Source organism: Callithrix jacchus, chromosome 7, assembly GCF_049354715.1.
Source record: "Callithrix jacchus isolate 240 chromosome 7, calJac240_pri, whole genome shotgun sequence".
In the NCBI taxonomy this organism is placed as follows: Eukaryota; Metazoa; Chordata; class Mammalia; order Primates; family Cebidae; genus Callithrix; species Callithrix jacchus.
Window position 1 is genome coordinate 17,842,316 of NC_133508.1, and position 21,408 is coordinate 17,863,723.

At 37.8% G+C, this 21,408-nt stretch overlaps 1 protein-coding gene across 1 annotated transcript in view; it reads right to left on the reverse strand.

Moving 5' to 3' along the window:
- CUBN (cubilin) overlaps positions 1-21,408 on the reverse strand; it is a 281,789-nt gene that overhangs the window by 185,356 nt on the left and 75,025 nt on the right. The window contains exons 23-27 of the mRNA XM_035306864.3: positions 18,915-19,107; positions 17,427-17,587; positions 16,552-16,733; positions 15,418-15,574; positions 12,559-12,746 (exon numbers count right to left, since the gene is read on the reverse strand). Coding sequence (XP_035162755.3) covers positions 12,559-12,746; positions 15,418-15,574; positions 16,552-16,733; positions 17,427-17,587; positions 18,915-19,107 — 881 coding nt within the window. The remainder of the gene's footprint in view (positions 1-12,558; positions 12,747-15,417; positions 15,575-16,551; positions 16,734-17,426; positions 17,588-18,914; positions 19,108-21,408) is intronic.

Sequence of the window (21,408 nt, forward strand, 5' to 3'; positions counted from 1 at the left end):
CGATTGGAAATCTTTTTACTTTTAAAAAGTAGAAAGTCAATATAGTTAACTGAAATCCACAACTGTGATTACCAGTGTTTAAAATTTAGCATTTTGCTCTATGCATGCTTATTCATACCATGAGCCTGTCTGATGGTGGAAGACACCTTTTGGTCACCCTGCCTTTGGTCAATCTGAGGAGCAGAGCAACCTGAGGTCAACCAGGAAAGGCAGTGTGCATAGGACAATTCAAGTTCTGAGTGTCTAATGGAATTTTTACTGCTTCAGGGTAGTTTAGAAATTATTGTAGGTTTGATTGCTATTCATCCTAATTCTGTCCTTCATGTTTGAAGAGAGGAAACACACAGAGTTTCCTTTGAATCTGAGAGCAGAGGCTCTTTTGAAGGCTGGAATGTTTGGTTCATTAACTGCAGCAAATTAATGCAATCACATGAAAATCCTTCATTGTGAAAGTTGGTCAGAAAAGATCAGCATTTCTTTTTCAGGAAAGGGATCTGATCACACTGAAATAACATTTCGTCTTTCAATTTTTTAGAATTAAAAAAATTACATTTTACTACGGCAATCTTGAAACTGAAATTTCTTCTAAAATGCCTAATGCTAAACTTAATGACATATAAAGTGTCTGGCTTTGCTCACTAGTGGATACACTTCATCCTAAATTGTTTTGAATCCAGGTATCATGCTGAGTACGGTGCTAGACTCATATCTGGTATCAAGATATAAATTGAAATGTTTGGTATACTCCTCCCAGTTATTATGCATGTTTTTGAATAGCAGCTGAACTTAGAACTGTAACAGCTTATCTCTAAGCTCTGAGGAAAATGCAAAAGTACTGGAAGCAAACTTCCTCTGACAGACAGTTCCAGGAAGCATGACTCATCTGCCCAGGAAGTGTTGCAGGCAGAGCCGTAATCAAAGCCGGCTCAGATCCACTGCTGCTCAGACAAAATCTCATCTGCTTCTCTGCATCTCGCCAACTGGAAAACAGGATTTTATCTACAAATTCCCAGCGGCTTTCCTAGGAAAACTGAGAGGCAGGAGAATCAGCACTGCTTTCAACACAGTGGGGCCAGTCAATGTTAATTACAATGGGGAAGGCAGTTCTGGAAATCACAGATTTATTTCCTGCAAAACGCTACGGAGCAGGGTCCCCAATCCCCAGACAGGTACTGGTGGCATTAAACTCTCACAGGAGTTTAACCTATTGTGAACTGCACATGAGAAGGAGCTAGGCTGTGCGCTCCTTATAAGAATTGAATGCCTGATGATTGGTCACTGTCTCCTGTCACCTCCAGATGAGACCATCATATTGCAGGAAAACAAGCTCAGGGGTCCCACTGATTCTAAAGTGTGGTGACCTGTATAATTACTTCATTATATATTACCATATAAGAATAATGGAAATCAAAGGCACAATAAATGAAATGTACTCCAGTCATCTAGAAACCATCCCCACCTCCCGACCCCTGGTCGGTGGAAAAAGTGTCTTCCACAAAACCAGCGCCTGATGCCAAAAAGGCTGGGGTCTGCTGCTTCAGAGAGCAAAAAATATTCCATGAGACTATGTTTATGTAAAAATAACAGTAGATAATATGTATTAGCACTTCCTCTGTGCTGGTCATTATTCTAAGTTAAAATTCCTAGCAACTCTGTAATTCAGGTAATATTGTTATCTCCATTTTAGAGTTCTGGAAACTGAGTAGGTAGAGGTTTAGTAATTTAATATTTTGAAAGGCATAAACTACTCAAGAAGAATTTTTCCTATTTCCTTCACTGGCAATGCTTAAGAATAAACATTGTTGGTTGGGCACGGTGGCTCATGCCTGTAATCCCAGCATTTTGGGAGGGCAAGGTGGGCAGATCACCTGAGGTCAGGAGTTTGAGACCAGCTTGACCAACATAGTGAAACCTTTCTCTACTAAAAATACAAAAAATTAGCTGGGTGTGGTAGCACGAGCCTGTGGGTCCCAGCTACTTGGGAGGCCGAGGCAGGAGAATCGTTTGAACTCGGGGAGGTGGAGGTGCAGTGAGTGAATTGTGGCACTACACTCCAGCCTAGGTGACAAAGACTGTCTCAAAAAAAAAAAAAAAAGAAAGAAAGAAAAAGAGTAAGTGTTTTAAATTCAAGGATACAGCAAGTCTCTATTCTCTGTAATAATAGAGAGTAACCAAAACAATTTTTTAAATGATAGGGATAATATCCAACACTCCTGTTTGTCACTGAAATTAACATTTTTTTCATTGTTTTTCTTAACAGAGCTTCTAGTAAAATAAGTGGACAAAAATTGTTGGTTTTATCATTTGTCATTTATCCATAGTGAAAAGTGTCAAAATGCATTAGCCATGCAGGCTGCAGGCAGAAAACAAGAGGGAAATTAAATGTCTTGAGAAATGAATCATTAATTATATCTCAGCCTAAAGAATTGAAGGCTCTCTATTTGCGAATTTCTCTACACCTTACTGGGGTGCTTCTCTCACATCGGCATCAGTGCAAATGATAACAGTGAACATTTATAGAAGTGTTCACTATTTGCCAGACCTTGTTTTGGCTCTTTACATATATGAACTCATTGACTCTGATTACTCTGTTTTACAGAAGGGGAAAGTGAGGCACATTAGGTGCTAAGGAACTTGCCCTAGGTCACGTAGCTACTAAGTAGTGAAGTTTGAGTTTAAACTTCATTCTGAAGAACTATGTTATTCCAAACAGGTACAGAGACTATCAATTCAGTATATTCTATCATGCAGTCTGGGTGTATAAGACATTCTCTTGTGAGTGCTAAGGGAGTTACTATTTTTTTTTTTTTTGACAGAGATTTACTCTGTCACCCAGACTACAGTGCAGTGGCACGGTCTCAGCTCACTGCAACCTCCACTTCCCAGGTTCAAGTGACTCTCATGTCTCAGCCTCCCAAGTAGCTGGGACTACAGGTGCATGCCACCATGCCTGGCTAATTTTTTGTATTTTTACTAGAGATGGGGTTTCAGCATGCTGGCCAGGCTGGTCTCGAACTCCTGACCTCAGATGACCTGCCTACCTCAGCCTCCCAAAGTGCTGAATCACAGGCGTGGGCCACCACACCCAGCCTATATCTTTATTATTAGCATCCCACAGTATTCAGCAGATAGAAGAGTGCTTGTTGAAGTAGGTCTAATTCCAGCAACTCCCCTCTAGAAAAACAGAAAGCACAATGCCAGGAGCTGTTTTCAATAGGGAGCTATAGACTGGGGTTTATTTAAACCAAGCAATCTGGAAACTGAAGAACTGTCCTTGGCACCTGTTTGGAATCTGTTACGCCATCATGTGACCAGCAGTGACATACACTGCAAATACAAACATTGATTTTGCCTCACTTATTAGGGCAGATGTAAGTCTTTACAAGGACAGAAGAAATTTGCTTTTAAACAGATTCTGAGGGCACAGAGAGAAAGCAAAGCCCTTATGGAGAAGTCCATGAATGGCAGAGAAAGAAAACGAAATGTGAACTCTGCCCAGAGAGGAAGATAGACTTCGCCAGAGAGGAGCCTCTGCTCCTGACAGGTCACAAGGAATAGAGATGGCATTTCCAAGAGATGGAGGTCAGCCAGTGTAAGGATGACGAACCATTTCCTGAAGTTTCCCAGGAAGAGGCTGAATGACCAGGCAGGAGTTGGGCTCTCTCCAGAAGGAGTGTAGGGGAATGGGAATAATAAGCATTTCCTGAGGACTCAATTTTTTCCAGGTCTGTGGATTATTACCTCCATTTTACACACGAGAGAACCAAAGCAGCCAGAGGTTAAATTCCTTGCCCAAGATCACAGCTGGTAAAGAGCTTTGGAGGCAGGAGGACTCCAGAGCCCACACTCTATTCATGCAGCACTGAGTGTGAACGTCGGCTCATCACTTCCTGCAGTGATGACATTTCCTGCACTGAGTATGGTTCCCCATCTCAATCGCAGTTCTCCTGTGAGCATAATACTCAATTACTGAACTATGAGGATAGACAATTAGATTTATCAAAGCATCTGCAGTAGTGTCTAGCACACGGTGGGTATTTCATTAATGACAAATATTGCCGTAATTCTCAAAATAAACATCTGAGATGCAAAGAACTCGCTAATACCTCATGAACTTAAAAGTTTGCTTGTTTGTATGAGGGGAAAATGAAATCAATTTGGAAAATATCTCTAGAATGTTTTCTTGAGAATGTTCTGTGGAATACAAATGTCCAGTGGATGTTCATTCATCAGACTTCTGGGCAAGGACAATCTTTTTGGTACTAACCTCCCCTGGTGGTTGTCCCTGCATGCAGTTGTATCTATCAGGCTATATTCTGATGTCTCCCTTTCCTTCATCCTGTTGTTCATCCATCCCTGTCAACTGTACCTCCTAAGTGCTCTGAAATCCTTCAATCACATGCTCCCTCCCAGCAATGGTGAAGAGCTGGAGCCCACTCCCTCCCTTGGCCTACAGCAATCCCCTTATTGTGTCTCCACTGTTACTCTTACCTCCCTCCAGTATTTACTCTGGTATCCAGAGTGGATTACTTTAAAAGTGCAGATCTGACCATGCCCTTGAAAGACCTCCTGCTGCTCTCCAGGAGGTCATGGAAACTTAATGTGCCTACCATGCTCTGCCAACCAGGTGCCTGTCCGCCCTAGAGCGTCACACTGCTCTCCTTTCAGTTCCTCACATCTCAAGCCACCTGACACCTGGTGTGTTATTCATCCTCGGGGAGGCCTTTCCTGACCCACAGGGGAGCTCAGTCCCTATCTCATGCCTTCTGGGTACACTATAACTTTCCCTCCCAGCACTTAACATAGCCTGTGGTTAAATTTTTATTGTGTGATAAATTGATTAACGTCTCTTTCCTTCATCATGACAAGGAAAACTGAGGATGAAGCAGTCACATGTCCATAGCCTAGGTGTCTAAAACATACCCTACTGATTGGATGCATGGATAAATGAATGAAGAATGCATATTTAGGACAGTGACAGCCTGAGGAAGTACCATAGCAAATGCAAAACAACAAACCCTGCTTAATGGTGTTTAATTTGGCATATCCCAGACTTACTAGAATGCAGGTCTCTATCTGTGAAACATCTATCAACATTTGTGGTACAGTTATGCGGCTTCCCCACATTGACTTCCCCTTCCTCTGGCTTCATGGAGTACCGCATGGAAGCCAGGCACACCTGGATTTGCCTCTCACATGATTAGAAATAACCTTGTATTGCAGTAAGCAGCTGAGAATTTCTGAGTTCTCCACAACAGCTAGCATTACTTTAAGTATTGAAAATATTCCATGTGCCTGACATTTCCCCATCATGGTAAATGGAAAATGATTTCCAGGCTATACACATAGCGGTATGGATGTGACGCTGAAAGATTCAGGGATACTGGTGATGTTTTTTATCCATTCTTCCACTTGGAATATAAACATCTGGGGTGAACAGGATGGTATCAGCAAGGATTTGGCAAGAGATGAAATGCATGTTACAACGACTGGAGGGAAATACATTTGACAGAAGTCCCCCACACAATCACGAGGCCTTGAAAGGGAGTTCAGTGGAAAAGGGGAAGGAATAAAAAGGATGAAAATAAGCTAATGGAAGATGATAGTGGCCAAGGTGCCCAAGAAGGAAAATGGGGAGAAAGCTTAGAATCAGAATACAAAAACGGCAAAGTGACTGACATTTTTAATATAATGAGGTAAATCAACAGTACGACGAGGCCTTAGTGAGACATAACTCAGCCATAGCAATGGAAAAGTAAGTCCTCATTGAAAAGTAACATTTAAGAGCAGACAAAGGTACGTTAAGAAGATGCCTATTAAGATACTTTTTACTTCCCAGGAGAGATCTTTGAAGTGAGGATAAAACAGGCTCTCTTGGTGGAAGTGGGCTCTGAACAGCGGTCTCAAGTTTGGAGTAGGGGCTTGTGCGAGTTCGCTCTCAGGGAACCCTCAAGGATTTGACTAAGTCTGCAGTGAGGTCTAGGTATACGTTTTTCTAACAAGATCCCCAGATGATTCTGGAATGCAGCCAGACTTGGTAGCCAGTTATAAGGACTTTATCCTCCCATATCAGCTTCTTCTCAGTAGAGGCTGAAATATTTTGCAAAGGAAATCTATCAACACTAATGTACCAAAAGAGATATATGGGGGTGGCAACCAGGAGACCATTTCAACCATCTGGACGCCTATGAGATGTCTTGTTCCCAGAAAAGTGTAGCATTTGTTGAATTCTTTATATGCTCTCCTCACATAAAGGACATAGTGAAGAGAAGCACAACTCTGGACTAATTCTGACAAGCAAAGAAGTGGTTGTGAATACGGAAGTCACCAAAACACTAGGAGACAGTGATTGACTTGCCTTAACTTGGAGCCTGTGATGGCTGATCACTTAACAGGACTAAGATTTTGGGATTTAAACTTCAAAACAAGATATAGGGATTTAAAAAAATAAACAAATGAAAAAGTTGAAAAGGAAAGAAAGTTCTAGAAAATTGACAAATTCTGAAAAGCTAAATTCTCACTACATAATAAGGTATAATTTTGGGGGAGGCAATAAAAGGAGAAGGCTCTGAAGAAATCAATCTAAGCAGAAACCCAAGAGGCTACAATGGAACTTTCTGATCATTTTATGGGTACACATACAAACTAGCCAAACTTTGGGAAATGGCACAGAAAAATATCTGTTGGGCATTAGAAAAAAAATGACTATTTTTAAAGCTGTGACTAGGGCAAAAAAAAATGGAAACATGGACAAGATTGAGGCTTTCAGAAGACTGTAAAATAAATGAAGACGAGGTAGAAATCTGCTGAGTTTGATCTTGAAACCGGAAGAAGAGATGTGGAATTCCAGTTTAGAAGATAAAAAAACTCAACTCCTCTCACTGAGCTTTTCCAGGCTTAAGGGAGTTACACTCCTCAGCACTGAAAAATACAGTCATTATAGAACTAATTTTGTGATCTTGTTGGAATTCGTGGGTGTTTAATTCATGGTTAATGTTTTCAATGCTGCCATAAAAATAGAGTGAGATCATGTCCTTTGCAAGAATATGGAGGGAGCTGGAGGCCATTTTCCTTAGCAGACTAATGCAGGCAGCAGAAAACCAAGTACCGCATGTTCTCACTTACATGTAGAAATTAAGTGATGAGAACACATGGACACATGGTGGGGAAATAACATGCATGAGGGCCTCCTGAGGGTGGAGGATGGGAGGAGGGAGAGGATCTGAAGAAATAACTAATGAGTACTAGGCTTAATACCTTGGTGATGAAATGATCTGTACGACAAATCCCTGTCACACACATTTGCCTATAGAATAAATAAGTTCAGGGTATGTGTACTACTATCAGGGCAAACCAAGGGGGATTATGTGAGAACTCTCTGACCATTTTATGGGTACACATACAAACTAGCTAAACTTGGGAAATGGCACAGCAAAATATCTGTTGGACATTAGAAAAAAATGACTATTTTTAAAGCTGTGACTAGGGCGAAAGACACATGGAAACATGGAAGGGATTAATGCTGTCAGAAGAGAGTGTAACATAAATGAAGAGGAGGTAGAAACATAGCTATAATATAAATAATACTACTATCCTGATAGTAGTATGCATACTTAAAAGTTAAATTAAAAAAAAATGTTTTAGCATTCTAGCAGAACCTATACCCCTGCTCAAGGGTTCTGCTTCTGCCCAGGACAGCATCTGTGAATATCACTGGCTGGAGGGCCTGGCTGCACTGCTCTAAGGGGTACCGTCCATAGGTAGGGTAGACCCATGCCTTTGCTGTTGAGCTCAGACACATGAGCTGCCTGTGCTGGGAATTTGTCACCAGGGGAAAGTCTGGTTGTATGCAGGCACTTAGATAAATGATCCTATAGGGTCAAGGCTGGAGTGGCCATGTTGCCGAAGCTGAAATTCTGAGGTTGCTGAAACTCACAGGAAGCCTTCTGGGAGAGAGATCAAAATGGATGGGAACAGTTTGGGAGCAGCAGCAGAGCCTTCAGGAAGTGGGAGTGCAGAGCTTGCCTTGCTGCCTTGGCTCCCCCCTTCTCCTGGCTTCTCAGTCTCTCCTGCGTGTCGGGAGGTCTCAGCCTTCTCAGAGTACCCAGCTTGTCACATGCGCCTGTCCTCTTCATGTGGCTCAGACTGTGTTTCATTGCCGCAGTGAAGAGTGCGGGCCCAGACAAGGAGAACCAGCAGTGCTGCGGGGGCTGAAGGGAAAACAGCCCAGCTTCCAAGATGGGGGAAAATTCAGTCTAGAATCTCATAGATCAGTAAGATTGACAGTAATTTTTGGAAAAATTCTAAATTAAACACAAAAAATAATTTGTCAACATGAAGCAAAGAAAGAGGTGATTATAATAAATGATGCCTGCTTATCCATGGAGTCATGCAAAACACTGATTTCTCTTTGTGAGAGTGTCAATAGAATGCAGACTTGAGGGCTATGGGAACACTCTCCCATGATCCCTGTGTGGGTGACCGGAAGTTGTAAGAGTGTCCCTGGTGTGCATGGTGTGACGGCTGAGAGTATCGGCGCAGAGTCACAGTGCCTGGTATAAAGCCTGCCTTGACACCTACAATCTTTCTGAATATGGACAACCTATATCTGCCTCATTTTCTCACCTAGCAAATGGGGATATTTCTTATAATACAGGGTTGCTGTGAGAATTACTTGGCAAAGAATACATACTGAATAAATATTAGCTTTATTACCTAGTAGTTGGAATAGTGCTATCCCCAAAGCTCTTAACAATAGATCAATTTTAACCAAAAGAACCTATCGTTTAAGAGTTTTTGAAATAGATGCAATCTTGTTTGACGTTTTTATGAATTTTTTTGACGAAGTACTAGGTCAGTGGCCAATGAGTCTATATGCAAAAAAAATAATGCTCTGAAAAGCAATGAATGAAGATTTAGGGAGGTCATGATGTGATGGGATTATATCTAACTTATTAAGAATAACATCTCTGTTTGGATTTTTTAAAATTATATATGCAAAGGCTATAAAGTCATAATAATGTAGAAGTGACGTGAAGATTACAAATCTTGATATAGGTCAATATTATGACTTGGCTACCATTAACCCCATTTAACTTCATCCTACATCACCAGAAGAACATGAATTGGATAATGTAGTTCCAGCCTACTTGGGCCAAGCCAGGTTTAGAAATGCTGCATCCAATTCTGGGGCCACACTTAAAGACATACTAAAATACAAGAGAACGTGCAAAGGAGTATGTCCCACACATGTGAACTAGATGAGGACCTTCATTTCCCTAATGGAAATGAAGGATGATGACTGGAGAAAAGAGGCCACCACTTACTCTGGTTTGTTCCACGGAGCCTCAGAATTCAGGGACCTAGACTTCAGTCTACAACCACTCTCTCCTCTTCATGCCTTTTTATACTGCCTGGCTCCTGCTCTCACCACGCCACAAACACTGATCTGGCCAGAGTCAAACTGATCTCCAAGGGACCCTTCTGAACCATGATGTCTCTCGACGGCTCCTCCCTTGGCATCCATAACACAATCACCTCTTAGTGTTCCTACTTCCTCTTCTTACTACACACATGCTCCCTGTTGACTTAACAAATGCCCTGGGCTTCCTAAACATCTCTGTGTTGATTTCTCCCAAATCCATCTTTTCCATTTCTATATTCAATCACTTGTTTAAAATCTCCTCTTCTACATGGAGACCCAGACTCAAAATACGAATGGAAGACTGAAATCAAGCTGTCAAATACAGCCACTCCCAAACCCATCATTTCCATTTCTATTTGTTTGAAACCTCCTCTTCTGCATGGAGACTCAGACTCAAAATAAAAATGGAAGACTGAAATCAACTTGTAAAATACATCCAGGACTCTTCAGGTTGATTCCCTACCTTTGCATGGGCAAATGGTCTTATTCCTTTAAGCAAATGGTCTTCTCCCACTGCATATTTTATTTCCAGATCTGAAACATTTTGTTTTGCCCAGAGGGTGAAATAATAAAGAATGGATTTGGTTTCCAACGGGATCTTTACCAACCCATACCTCTCATCAAGGCGGGATAGTGTCTGACCAGCACCTAATTAAGTCCTTTTATAGTTTCCGTTTTATTAATTCAGAATAACTAAATTCTGGCTCTAGTAACAGTCACTTAATTGGGATTTGGGGAAGTCAGCTGAAAAAGCCCTTTAACTAGAAGAAGCTATTAAAGTAATGGAAGCTAGATTTCTGTGTTTGTGAGTTTTCTCTCCTTAAATGGTTGTTTGTGCTGTTAAAATTTCCATCATAGACCAGCTATTGCAGCTATTGCTCTGGTCTGGCCTCTTGGCTCACAGAAATGGAAAACAATCTCCTCCCTCTGGCAACAGTGCCATTCTTTGGAAGGCCTTTCTGAACTTCTGGTTCTCATTTTGTATTTTTGCTCTTTCACCATCAGGGTTGCACAAGAGAAATGGCATGACCACAACATGACAGACACATCATCCATAAGGGGCTCTAATGAGCTATTCTGCAGTTGTTAGAACAAGCATTTTTTAATTTGAGTTTTTAAATACCTTTTTGTTACCATTCAATCCTCAAATGAGTCCACAGAAGTGGAGTCCAGGTCCTGGAAATGTTTCATCTAATTTCCTCCCCATTCTTTCTGCCAAAGCCTTCTTTAAAGCCCAATTCAAAAGCATCCTTCTCTCTGTAGCTTCTCCATTACACTTTACCAAATCGTGATTATGGTGTCAGGCATACTGTTGTACGCACAACGCTCAGCAAGGTCATGAGTTCTATTTTGGTTTGTGTTCAAAGTTGTAGGATTGCACTCTTTGGTATGAGCTCATACGAAAAAGCCAGTTTGGAATTCAATCTTTCTCATTAATTAATACTTATCATTAGACTGATATTAAAATATGGCTGTAATATTCAGTTCAACTGGAATTTACTGAACTCCTGTCATGTCCCACCTGTATAATAAGTGCCTGGGTTACAAAGTTCGTAGGAGACAGCACAGACCTTCAAGAAGCCCACAGTCTAGTAGGGAATCAGCATAGTCCTAACTGGTAAAAATAGGTATGACCAACTGCTTTGTTCATGGTATAAAAAAAGGGCTTTGAAAGCAACTTTTCTGCTTTTTCTAAAACATGAACAAGGTCTCACCATGTGAGGAAAAAGATGCCTACTCTAGGTAAATGAAAGGAGACCAGCCTAGTACCATTAAGCTTGTGAAGATCAGTTGAACTCTAGCTGAAGGAAGGTAGACTTTAAAACCATTGCCAAGTACGTGCTTAGAAGTTTGTTTTATGTTGTGGCATATTTTCTTAGAATACTGTTAAACAAAACTTTCTAATGGGTAAACACTATGGCTATTTCTACAATATCGTACTTAATAAATCAAATTTTTCTGCAAAAAAATTATCTCTGAAAAACAAGGGAATCTCCTTATAGTTAGGACCTCTCGGAGCCTCTCTAAGTGCAGAATGCTTTGTTTTTACTCTTGGTTTTCATAAACAAAAGTGCTATTTGGAATATATGTTAATCTCAAACAACCTCAACCAATGCTAGTTTTCCTACAGAACTTGTCACAATTAAGAGCATTTTACAAGAATAACATAATTTTTTTTCCCTGGAAATATGACCCCAGAGTTGTATGCAATGGATGTTGAAGTCTTTGTAAGTAAGACTTCTAAAAATCACTGACCACCTTAAAAGGAACTACCTTAAGTCACTATGCTGTAGGTAGGTGGAAGGCAGGAAAAAACGGTCCTGTTATCAGAGCAAGTACTTACCACTTAAAAAAGGATATCTAGTGAAAACATTATATATGGATTTTTAAAAGTTTATGTATTAACAAGATGGACAGAAATAAAGGTAACGTGTTAGATGACTCAAAAAGTGATTTTACTGTTGATGAAAAGTAGATGCCAAAATAACTTTTCAATCTATAGCCCTAAAAGTTACATATGCAAGTTATCAAAATAAGCTGTTTAAAATAAAATTTATTGCAGAAATAGCAGATTACCTTATATTCAAGTTTGCCTAATATTTAAGCAATATTTATTGCCTAAAAATGCATACAGAGAGTTGAATAAATGTTACTGGTGACCATCATTATAACAATTGAAATTTCTATTTTACAAAAATAAATAAACTGAAATGAACTTAAATTTAAAAATAAAAGCAAGAATCAAAATCATGATAACCTTATACTAGGTAAATTGCATGTTAAATAAATCCAAGATACACAAACATTTTCTGATCTTTTATACACAGAGAACAAACATAAAAATAATCAACAAAAAATAGAGGTTATTACTCTCCTTCCATGGAAGTTAAGTAATACAAGGTGAATCAGTCCAGAATTTACATTGAAACCTAAAAATAAAGATAGTTCTCTGTATCGATAATTTAATACATTAAATATGAAATATACCCGTTCAAATACAATGGGTGGTTGGTATGTTATAAATGTGTGGTGCAGAGTTAGGGTTTTGATTCTAAAAAGCATAACGGATTCTAACTTGACTTGTCTGCCTTGATCAGAAAATGCAGTGATCAACTGAGCTTTATAATACATACCTCTAAATAATCCGCGGAGCAGTTTATGTGATATTCCACGTCGAATGCTAAAAATGTGTAGTTCACGGTATTGCCTGTTGTTGCACGGATGGTCCAGTTGCAACGCTGATTTTCAGAATAAGGATTTGGATACCCTATACTCTCCAAGATGCCGTAGGTTTGATTGACTATTACCACATTCTCACATGCTGGGGGGCAAGAAAACATGAATATTAAGAACAACTGTTATATACATCATAATTGCGGCAAAATTATTTTCCTTTAAAAATGTAGATAAAAATTGTATATGTATGTATTTTTATGTGTGTGTGTGCATGTGTGTGTAAACACACACATATACACAAGGGATATTGTGTATTCAGACAATAGTTTTGAGACTTTTAATTCCATTTTCAGATAACTGCATAAAATTATGGATAAATTTTGATTCTGTGGGGAAAGACAACTGTGTAAAATTATGAATACACATTGATGTGTATATATGCGTGTGTATGCACACACACATACACATTTGGTGCAGTATTTTTATAGTGAAAGGATTTCCATTTAGAAGAAATATGAAATAATACTGAAGTGAATTCATACTAAAGTGAATAATATTTAAGTGTCATGAATATTAAGTAGCCATGTTAAAATAGGCATCAAATCCCCTTGAATTGGTGGAGAGCAGAATAACTTGGTTCTATTCAGGAATCAGTCTGATTTGTTTGTTAGAGAATCGGATTCAACGTTCTGTGCTGCTGTTTCTCTAATGTTAACATTTGGAAAGGATAGAAATTCTGACCTTTAAATTCAACAGTTTAAAACCCCCAAATCCTATGTGAATGCTAAAAATGAGTAACAACGTGGCTTTGTTGAACATTCAAAAGTCTGCGTGAAATTCACAATAAAGACTCCGTTCTTCCTCCCGTTAGTCATCAGGAAGTGCTGAGAGAGTATAAAGGATTTAATGAAGAAATGAAAATCTTAAATTGAAAAAAAAAGTCTTCAATCCAATGGTGGCATTTACTTGAGCTGAGTTTTCAACAAAACCACACCAGATGCCTCTAAGTATGTCTAATCCTGGGTGACCAATTCAGCCATCCCTAATGACTTAAACAAGGAATATAGTATCTCTAGGATGTGCAATAAAAGAGAATGGGAAACAAACATTATATGGAAACAGTTGTCTCTGAAAGTGTGGTTTATAGATGTATTTCTACTACAACACTGCTTTCTGAAGGTGGATAGGACACCCCTTTATAACTTTGGTTTAAACAATTGTATATTTATGGGTCTTCAAAATATTCCTTTGTTGCAACAGGGTGAATACTTAAACCCACTCTGTTTGAAAATCTTTAGGTCACCATTTTCTCCATCAAGGATTTGTAAAGAGTAATTGTATTGCTTTAGAGGCCTGTGAGAAGTTGCACCTATTAGACAGAGAGGTATCATGTGCCTTGATGACTAGGGGCAATACAGGGCCCAGGAAAATCCATTCCAGTAAACCACATGGGCTGCTTTCACCGCTCAGATTTTACACTATTTGCAAATCTCCAATTTCCCATGGCAAAGTTTACAGATAATCTCACTAGTTTGCTCTGATTTTGCCTCTTATGTGCACTAGTTTACACTTTCAGGGTTCTGAAATTATGAGAGAAAAATAAAATATCTCAGGAAAAATAATAATAAAGGAACTCTTAAATAATCTGATTATAACCAAGAAACAGATTAGTACAGCAGTAATAAATTAGAGAAATAATTACATAGTCAAACAGATGTATCTCTGATAGAACTTGGGAAACCTTTTATATACTAGTGATACATTTCTGAAGAACAAATGTATCAAATTCAAAACTCAGTATTCAAAACTAGGATTCAGCCTAGTCCCCAAATGTAAATGAATGTGAATCTTAAAATTCATACATAATCAAGGTTATTACTCTTTCAATTAATTCAAGGGATATCATATATTCAGACAACAATTTTGCGACTTTTAACTCCATTTTCAGATAATCGCATACAATTATGGATAAATTTTGATTCTGTGGGGAAAGATAATTGTGTAAAATTATGAGCAAATTTTGATTCAGTAGAATTACATTTCCAAAACCAAGACTTTACTTTGATAAAGTAAAAGTCTTTATTCAATAACAAATTCAAGAAAATATCATTTTCTTGAATATCCATTTTGGAACTAACTTCAAAAAGCATTTAATTCTAGAGCTAGAAGACAGATTTAGAGACCATCTAATTTAATCTCATTTTTTGAAAGAAGAAACCGTGGGGGCACAGAGAAGAAAAGTGACTTCTCAAGAGTTAGGAGCCAAGGCAAACACCAGGCCCCTTGACATTTTGCTCAATGTTCATTTAATTCTACCGTGTTAGTATATGGGAAAGTAGATTTAAAATGACATATCTGCAATGGCCAGATTTTTCTAATATAAAGAACATGCATATTTCATGTACGACTCACATGGACCACAGTTTCCCCTAAAAATTTAAGGTATCTTTTAAGGGAGAGACTAGTGTGATAGAACACTATGTACATTGGAATAATATAATGTACACTGCAAGATTGCAATGTGTGATGCAAATGAAATACTATTAGTCATTAGTCTGTTACACGGAACATTAGCTGAATTGCAACTCTCTCGGCATATTAAATACTATCCTAAGTTTCTGTGGTTTGCCAGATGTTTTAGTTACATGAGATTAAAAATAACGCATAAGTATTTCTCCCTCAAATGAGTTAAATTTTTCACGTAAGAAACGAAGATGAAGTTCAGTGGCTCGCACCAATGCGTTTCACTTATTTTAGTTTGTTTCAAGAGTCTGAAGGCCGACTCCAGGTACTGAACAACTGGTACACACACTTACTCTGTCGGTATTCAGCCTCGAAGCCACGTCCTTGCTGACCTTCCTCTGTCCTCAGTTTTAAAAACATGCTGTCTCCACTTGAATGAATAACAGGTGGTTTCTCATCCCCACAAAGCTGAGTTAGCAGATGAGAGCTGCTACTTGGGCCATCATACACCTTTAAGAAAACATTTTGAATGTTAGATGGTTGAGACTATAAACATTTTATACAGGACTGTAATTCAGAAGAAGTGAAGAAGAAAAAATATATTTATTTATTATATAAACAGTATATTACAAATAAATACATGTAATTATATATGATATATAAAAATGTTATATAATATTAGATATAATATATTGATAATATATATTTAATACATACATGTATACATTTATTATTTATATATTAAATAAATATTATATCTTTATATATAATAGAATATAGATATTTTTTGTTATATATATGACATAACAAAAGAATAGCCATGAAATAAAATAACTTTACAAATTGTATTTAAGTATTTATAAATTCAGGCCATAAACTCTGGCAATTAAGCTGTGGATAAATACAGCAGTAGAAAGCGTGTGAACCTATGTTGAAGGCTAAAGACTGAAAATGAAAGTTCAATACATATCATAATTCCACAGCTGATTATCAGTTGTCCTCCTTGATTTTGATTCTATAGTTTATGATTTATGACACTTTAATACAGGTTTATTTAGACTTTTTAATGAATGAACAATGGTGAGCTGCTGTACGGTAAAAAGTCCTAGTTGTATGACTCAAATTATCTTCTCTAACTCACCAAAACTGTCTTCTAAATTGTGATTTTTCAATGCATATGTGGAAATTACATAAATAATGATTATTATAAATCCCATAACCCCTTTCAGGAGGTTTTCACCATATCTTAATAGTCTATAGTTGATATACTTTAAAGACTTAGAGTATCTAGTCATTCAATAACATATATCATACTTCGAAGATGGTCATTTTCACCAAATTTCTTTTATGTTTTTATTTTGTTTGAATTTTTACATGAATGTTCTGTTTAGATGCTCCCTTTCCTGATTCTCAAAAATAAAAATAAGTGCACCGTGTGTTGAGTGAGGTGGGAACAGGGAACGATACCGTGGAAACATTCTACATACAGCCAGGTAATCTAAAGCACAGTTTGGATGATGCTCCAAGTGAAAGTCTTTGAATTCCAGTTCAAATGGGCTGCCGTGGCTAGATTTCAACCACCAGTAGCATTCAGAACTGTGGTAATAGGGCATCGGGTAATTGGGAGATATGAATGTGCCGGTTGAAGTGGTGAGATTGCCCCCACAACCTAGAGGAAAAAGAAATGGTATGACACACACCCTTTTCCTTCAGGGGAAATTGATTTTTTTTTTTTGTCTGTACCAAACTGGTGCCATTCTACTATCTTTTAAATCAAGTTGCACAGCAAAATGGCATCATGAGAGAGAAGTTAGCATACAGACCCAATTTCCAATTTCTTTATTTTTTCTTTTTTTTGGGGGGGGTGTGGAGTCTCACTGGGTCACCCAGTGCTGGAGTGCAACCTCTGCCTCCCAGATTCAAGCAATTCTCCTACCTCAGCCTCCCCAGTAGCTGAGATACAGGCACCCGCCTGTCTGGCTAATTTTTGTATTTTTAGCAGAGACGGGGTTTCACCATGTTGGCCAAGCTGTTCTGGAACTCCTGACCTCAGGTGATCCACCTGCCTCAGCCTCCCAAAGTGTTTGGGAGTACAGGCGTGAGCCACAGCACCCTGCCTCAATTTTCATTAATGCAATTTCCTTATTTTAACCAGGATAACCAGCTTGATAAAAAGAAACTAGAACTTTCTCCCTTTGTCCGTTAAAAAGAAATGGCTGCTGTTAATTTAAAAATATTTGCAATATTGAAGTTTAAATACAGCTGGGCAAAAATGGACAAATGATGGACAGAGCATGACAACCCCAGAATCAAGAAACCAATCAGATTGGCTTCTCCAATAAGACAGCTCTTTGCTATTTACCTGTTGATGATCCATCCCAGTAAGCTGAGAATCCAGACCTTGTGTCTATTTGGTCACTCTTAAATTTTAACCATAGTTTGTTACTATGAGAGATGATTGTTGGAGGTAGATTTGAGCCATGGAATATTCCAAGGGACGGTGATGTTTCATAGCCTCCATCTCTGGCAGAATACAGAAATTAACATTTATTGGGTTACTGAGAATATTACTGTATTAACATTTAACATAATTTGAACTTTGGGACTGCAAACATTAGCAGTTTATCAGATAAAGCAACTTCTCTCAAACACTACACTTACTCTACAAAACACAATTTTAAGTTTTAAATTTTATTAAATGGTATTTGAATAACTTAATAAACAATAACTATCATTCATGGTTGGCATGGTATTTTACATAACCAATTGCAAACTGAGAGAATGTGTTTAATCTCTACCCTCTCAAATAAAGCCTCTGGCAAATGTGTCAGAGAAAACAGGATAAAATATACTTATTAAAAAATAAACATATTTCTTTATTTTACTGAGAATCCTTAAATGTTTTCCTCCTGCTTTGGAAATTTTTGAAATTCAATATATTATATTTGACATATTTAGCAAAATTCTAGAAATAATTTTTTTCCTAAAAACTTTTGGGATCTTAAATCTGGTTTATTATCTGTAGCTTTTTCAAACAAACAACAAAAAAGGGATTATTCAACAACAAAGTCTAGTGAGTAACCGCTATAAATTAAGAAAATCAATGTCATTTTAGCAATGATAGAGTCCAATTATGATTTATTATTTTAATACTTTACTTTGTATTTTAGAATAAGATTTATTATAAAACATAAGATCCCAGATTTAAAATCCCAAATAAAAAATTTTATATAGATGCCCACCAGAATGATTAGCCTAATTTAACTCAAAGTAGTGCTATAGAGAGACAACAGAGATAGTAACATATAAGGTAACTTACTTTTACTGCAAATATAACTTTTTAAATACATTCTTTCAAAGTGACAATAAGAAAAGAATAATGCCTTGTACTGAAATTCACAAGCCTAGATTTTTATTATCTGAACACAAAAACTTTCTGAAAACTTTAAGATTGCTATCCTGCCATCATTTCATAATATAATTAGATTAAATGAACAGCAAACAGGCTAAAATTTAAATTGATTTTACATAATTAAGGTAGGTATTCAGCAGTAGCAAGTTCTGTCATTTCAGAATAGTAGCACATCTGTTTCTTTGCCCAAATAAAATCTGGAGTTTGTCTTCAAGTATTTCCAATAAACAAATCACTTCAAAATAACCACTGAATCTTACACAATTTCTGTATTTCTCCTAAGTCAGGCTCCAAATGACAAACTTTATTTCTTGCAGGAAAGTGCACAGCAGGGAGCTTTACAGAGAATTTCCATATTTTTCCTTAATCTTCCAAGGAAAGATTATTAATGAGAATAAACAGTAAAAAGATTATAATGAAATAAATACAAATGCTTACCTGATTTCCAGAAAATCTGTATAAAAGTTTTCACCAATGGCTTCCTCCAAGGAGAAATTTGTGAAGTGCATTGCAATCTGCTGGCCAGTTCTCACTGTGATCCTATAAATGCATTCCCAGTTGTTGGGGTAATTATTGGGGAAGTTTGGAGACATTAATGTCCCAAAATCATCTGTGTAGTCTTGCAAACATGCTGTGAACAGAAAGAGATCACAAGAGAAAATATTTTTACATTTATAATACATCCACTTAGATGTAATTCATTAATTTGTGCCTATAATTTATTTTTAATACACTATTCTGGAATGTGCAAATAAAGATTTCATTTTGAAACAAAGTTTTTGTAACCTTAAAGACAAAATAATTACCAACAGCAAATCTAAGCTATGGAATGGAAATTGTTACATATATCTTGAGTAAACAATCTTTTAAGTCTTGGAAGCTTTACTGTTTTCTAATCCCTGCAAATTACCATAAACATTAAAAATTAGGATCCACTGCAGAAATCACAGAGAAGGCCTACAGATAATTCAGTCTTGTCTTTTTATAAGCTTGCTTTAAAGTGTTTTTCACCAAAGCATGTATTTATGAGAAATGACAAAGCAGGTACCTCCACCATAGGTGGGGCCCAGGCTCAAGGATCAGAGTGATCTTGAATAAAATCCCTCTCAAACACTGACAGGCTCTGCAACCTTGGGCGAGTTACTTCTCTCAGCCTTAGTTCTCACATCTCTCAAATGAAGGGGTTGCTACTTTTGAGTGTAGGTTTAAGAGACACTCTTGGCGGGAGTTCAACCATGTGGAAGACAGTGTGGCGATTCCTCAACGATCTAGAACTAGAAACACGATTTGACCCAGCATGCCATTACTGGGTATATACCCAAAGGATTATAAATCATTCCATTATAAAGACATATGCACACATATGTTTACTGTGGCACTGTTTCAGTAGCAAAGACTTGGAACCAACCCATATGCCCATTGATGATAGACTGGATAAAGAAAATGTGATACATATATACCATGGAATACTATACAGTCATAAAAAAGGATGAGTTCATGTTCTTTGCAGGGACATGGATGAACCTGAAAGCGATCATTCTCAGCAAACTGACACAAGAACAGAAAACCAAATACCACATTTTCTCCCTCATAAGTGCGTATTGAACAATGAGAACACATGGATACATGGAGGGGAACATCACACACTGGGGTCTATAGGGGGTTGGGGGACTAGGAGCAGGATAGCAGGGGATGGGGGGATTGGGGAGGGATAACATTAGGAGAAATACCTAATGTACATTATGGGGTAATGGATGCAGCAAACCACCATGGCCCGTGTATACCTATGTAACAAACATGTATGTTCCGCACATGTACCCCAGAACTTAAAGTATAATAAACAGATTTTTAAAAAGAAAAAAAGAGGTAAAGATAATGCATTAAAAGGGCTTGGCCCACTATATGCACTCAGTAAATAGTGGTTACTTAAGTTAAAAGAAAGACATTAAATCATTTAAAAAACATTTAGCGTAATACCTGGATAATTTTAAGCCCTAAATAAATAACTTCTTTAAAAACTTTTCTCATTTAATAGTTTTGACTTTACCTATCCAGACGACTTTATACTTGCTAGCCACACACTCAGTCTCCTATGCCCTTCAAATCTGAGACATTTTACAAAGAAAATCTGGTTTGAGTGTTTTTGTTTTTGTTTTCGTTTTTGTTTTTGAGACAGAGTCTTGCTCTGTCACCAAGGCAGTGGCTGGATCTTGGCTCACTGCAACCTCTGCCTCCTAGGTTCAGGTGATTCTTCTGTCACAGCCTCCCAAGTGACTGGGACTACAAGCATGCACCACCATGTCCAGCAAATAAATGCATTTGTAAATGTATTTCCAACTGCATTCAGCCATACTTAAATCTAGGGCATAGGAGCAGAAAGAGGTCTCCTACTGAAAGGTTTCAGACACAATATACTATTGTGTTTTATTGTAAGTTAAAACAAAATGAGGATGTTTATGTATGCTGTTTCTCTAGTTGCCGCTGTATAATCATACTCAGAAAAGAAGAATTACTGGTATTGAAAACATAAAGATGCATAGAGCGTCTGTGTATAGCTCTCAAAGTAATAAGCATTCACCAGATACTTGGTTTTACTCTATTTTAAACAGCAAGCAATCAAGGCTTTACTTTATTGAAGAAATTCACAGTGACATTTAACACCAAAGATTACATTTAACTCCAAAAGTAGAGAAAAGTATGCTTTTCTGTAATCTGCCAAAATATTTCTACAAGTGGAAAGGAAGGTAGGCAGGCAGAGAGGAAGGAAGTAAAAGAGACAGAAGGGAGACAACAGGAAAGGTAGAAAAGAAGGATACAGAGAGCAGGGAGGAGTGTAGCAGTGGTCTATTAATATTTCAAACCCAGTGATGAAAATTACCAAGCTAAAAAAATGGACATCGAATGAAAGCAATGATCCAGTATCCCTGAGTTG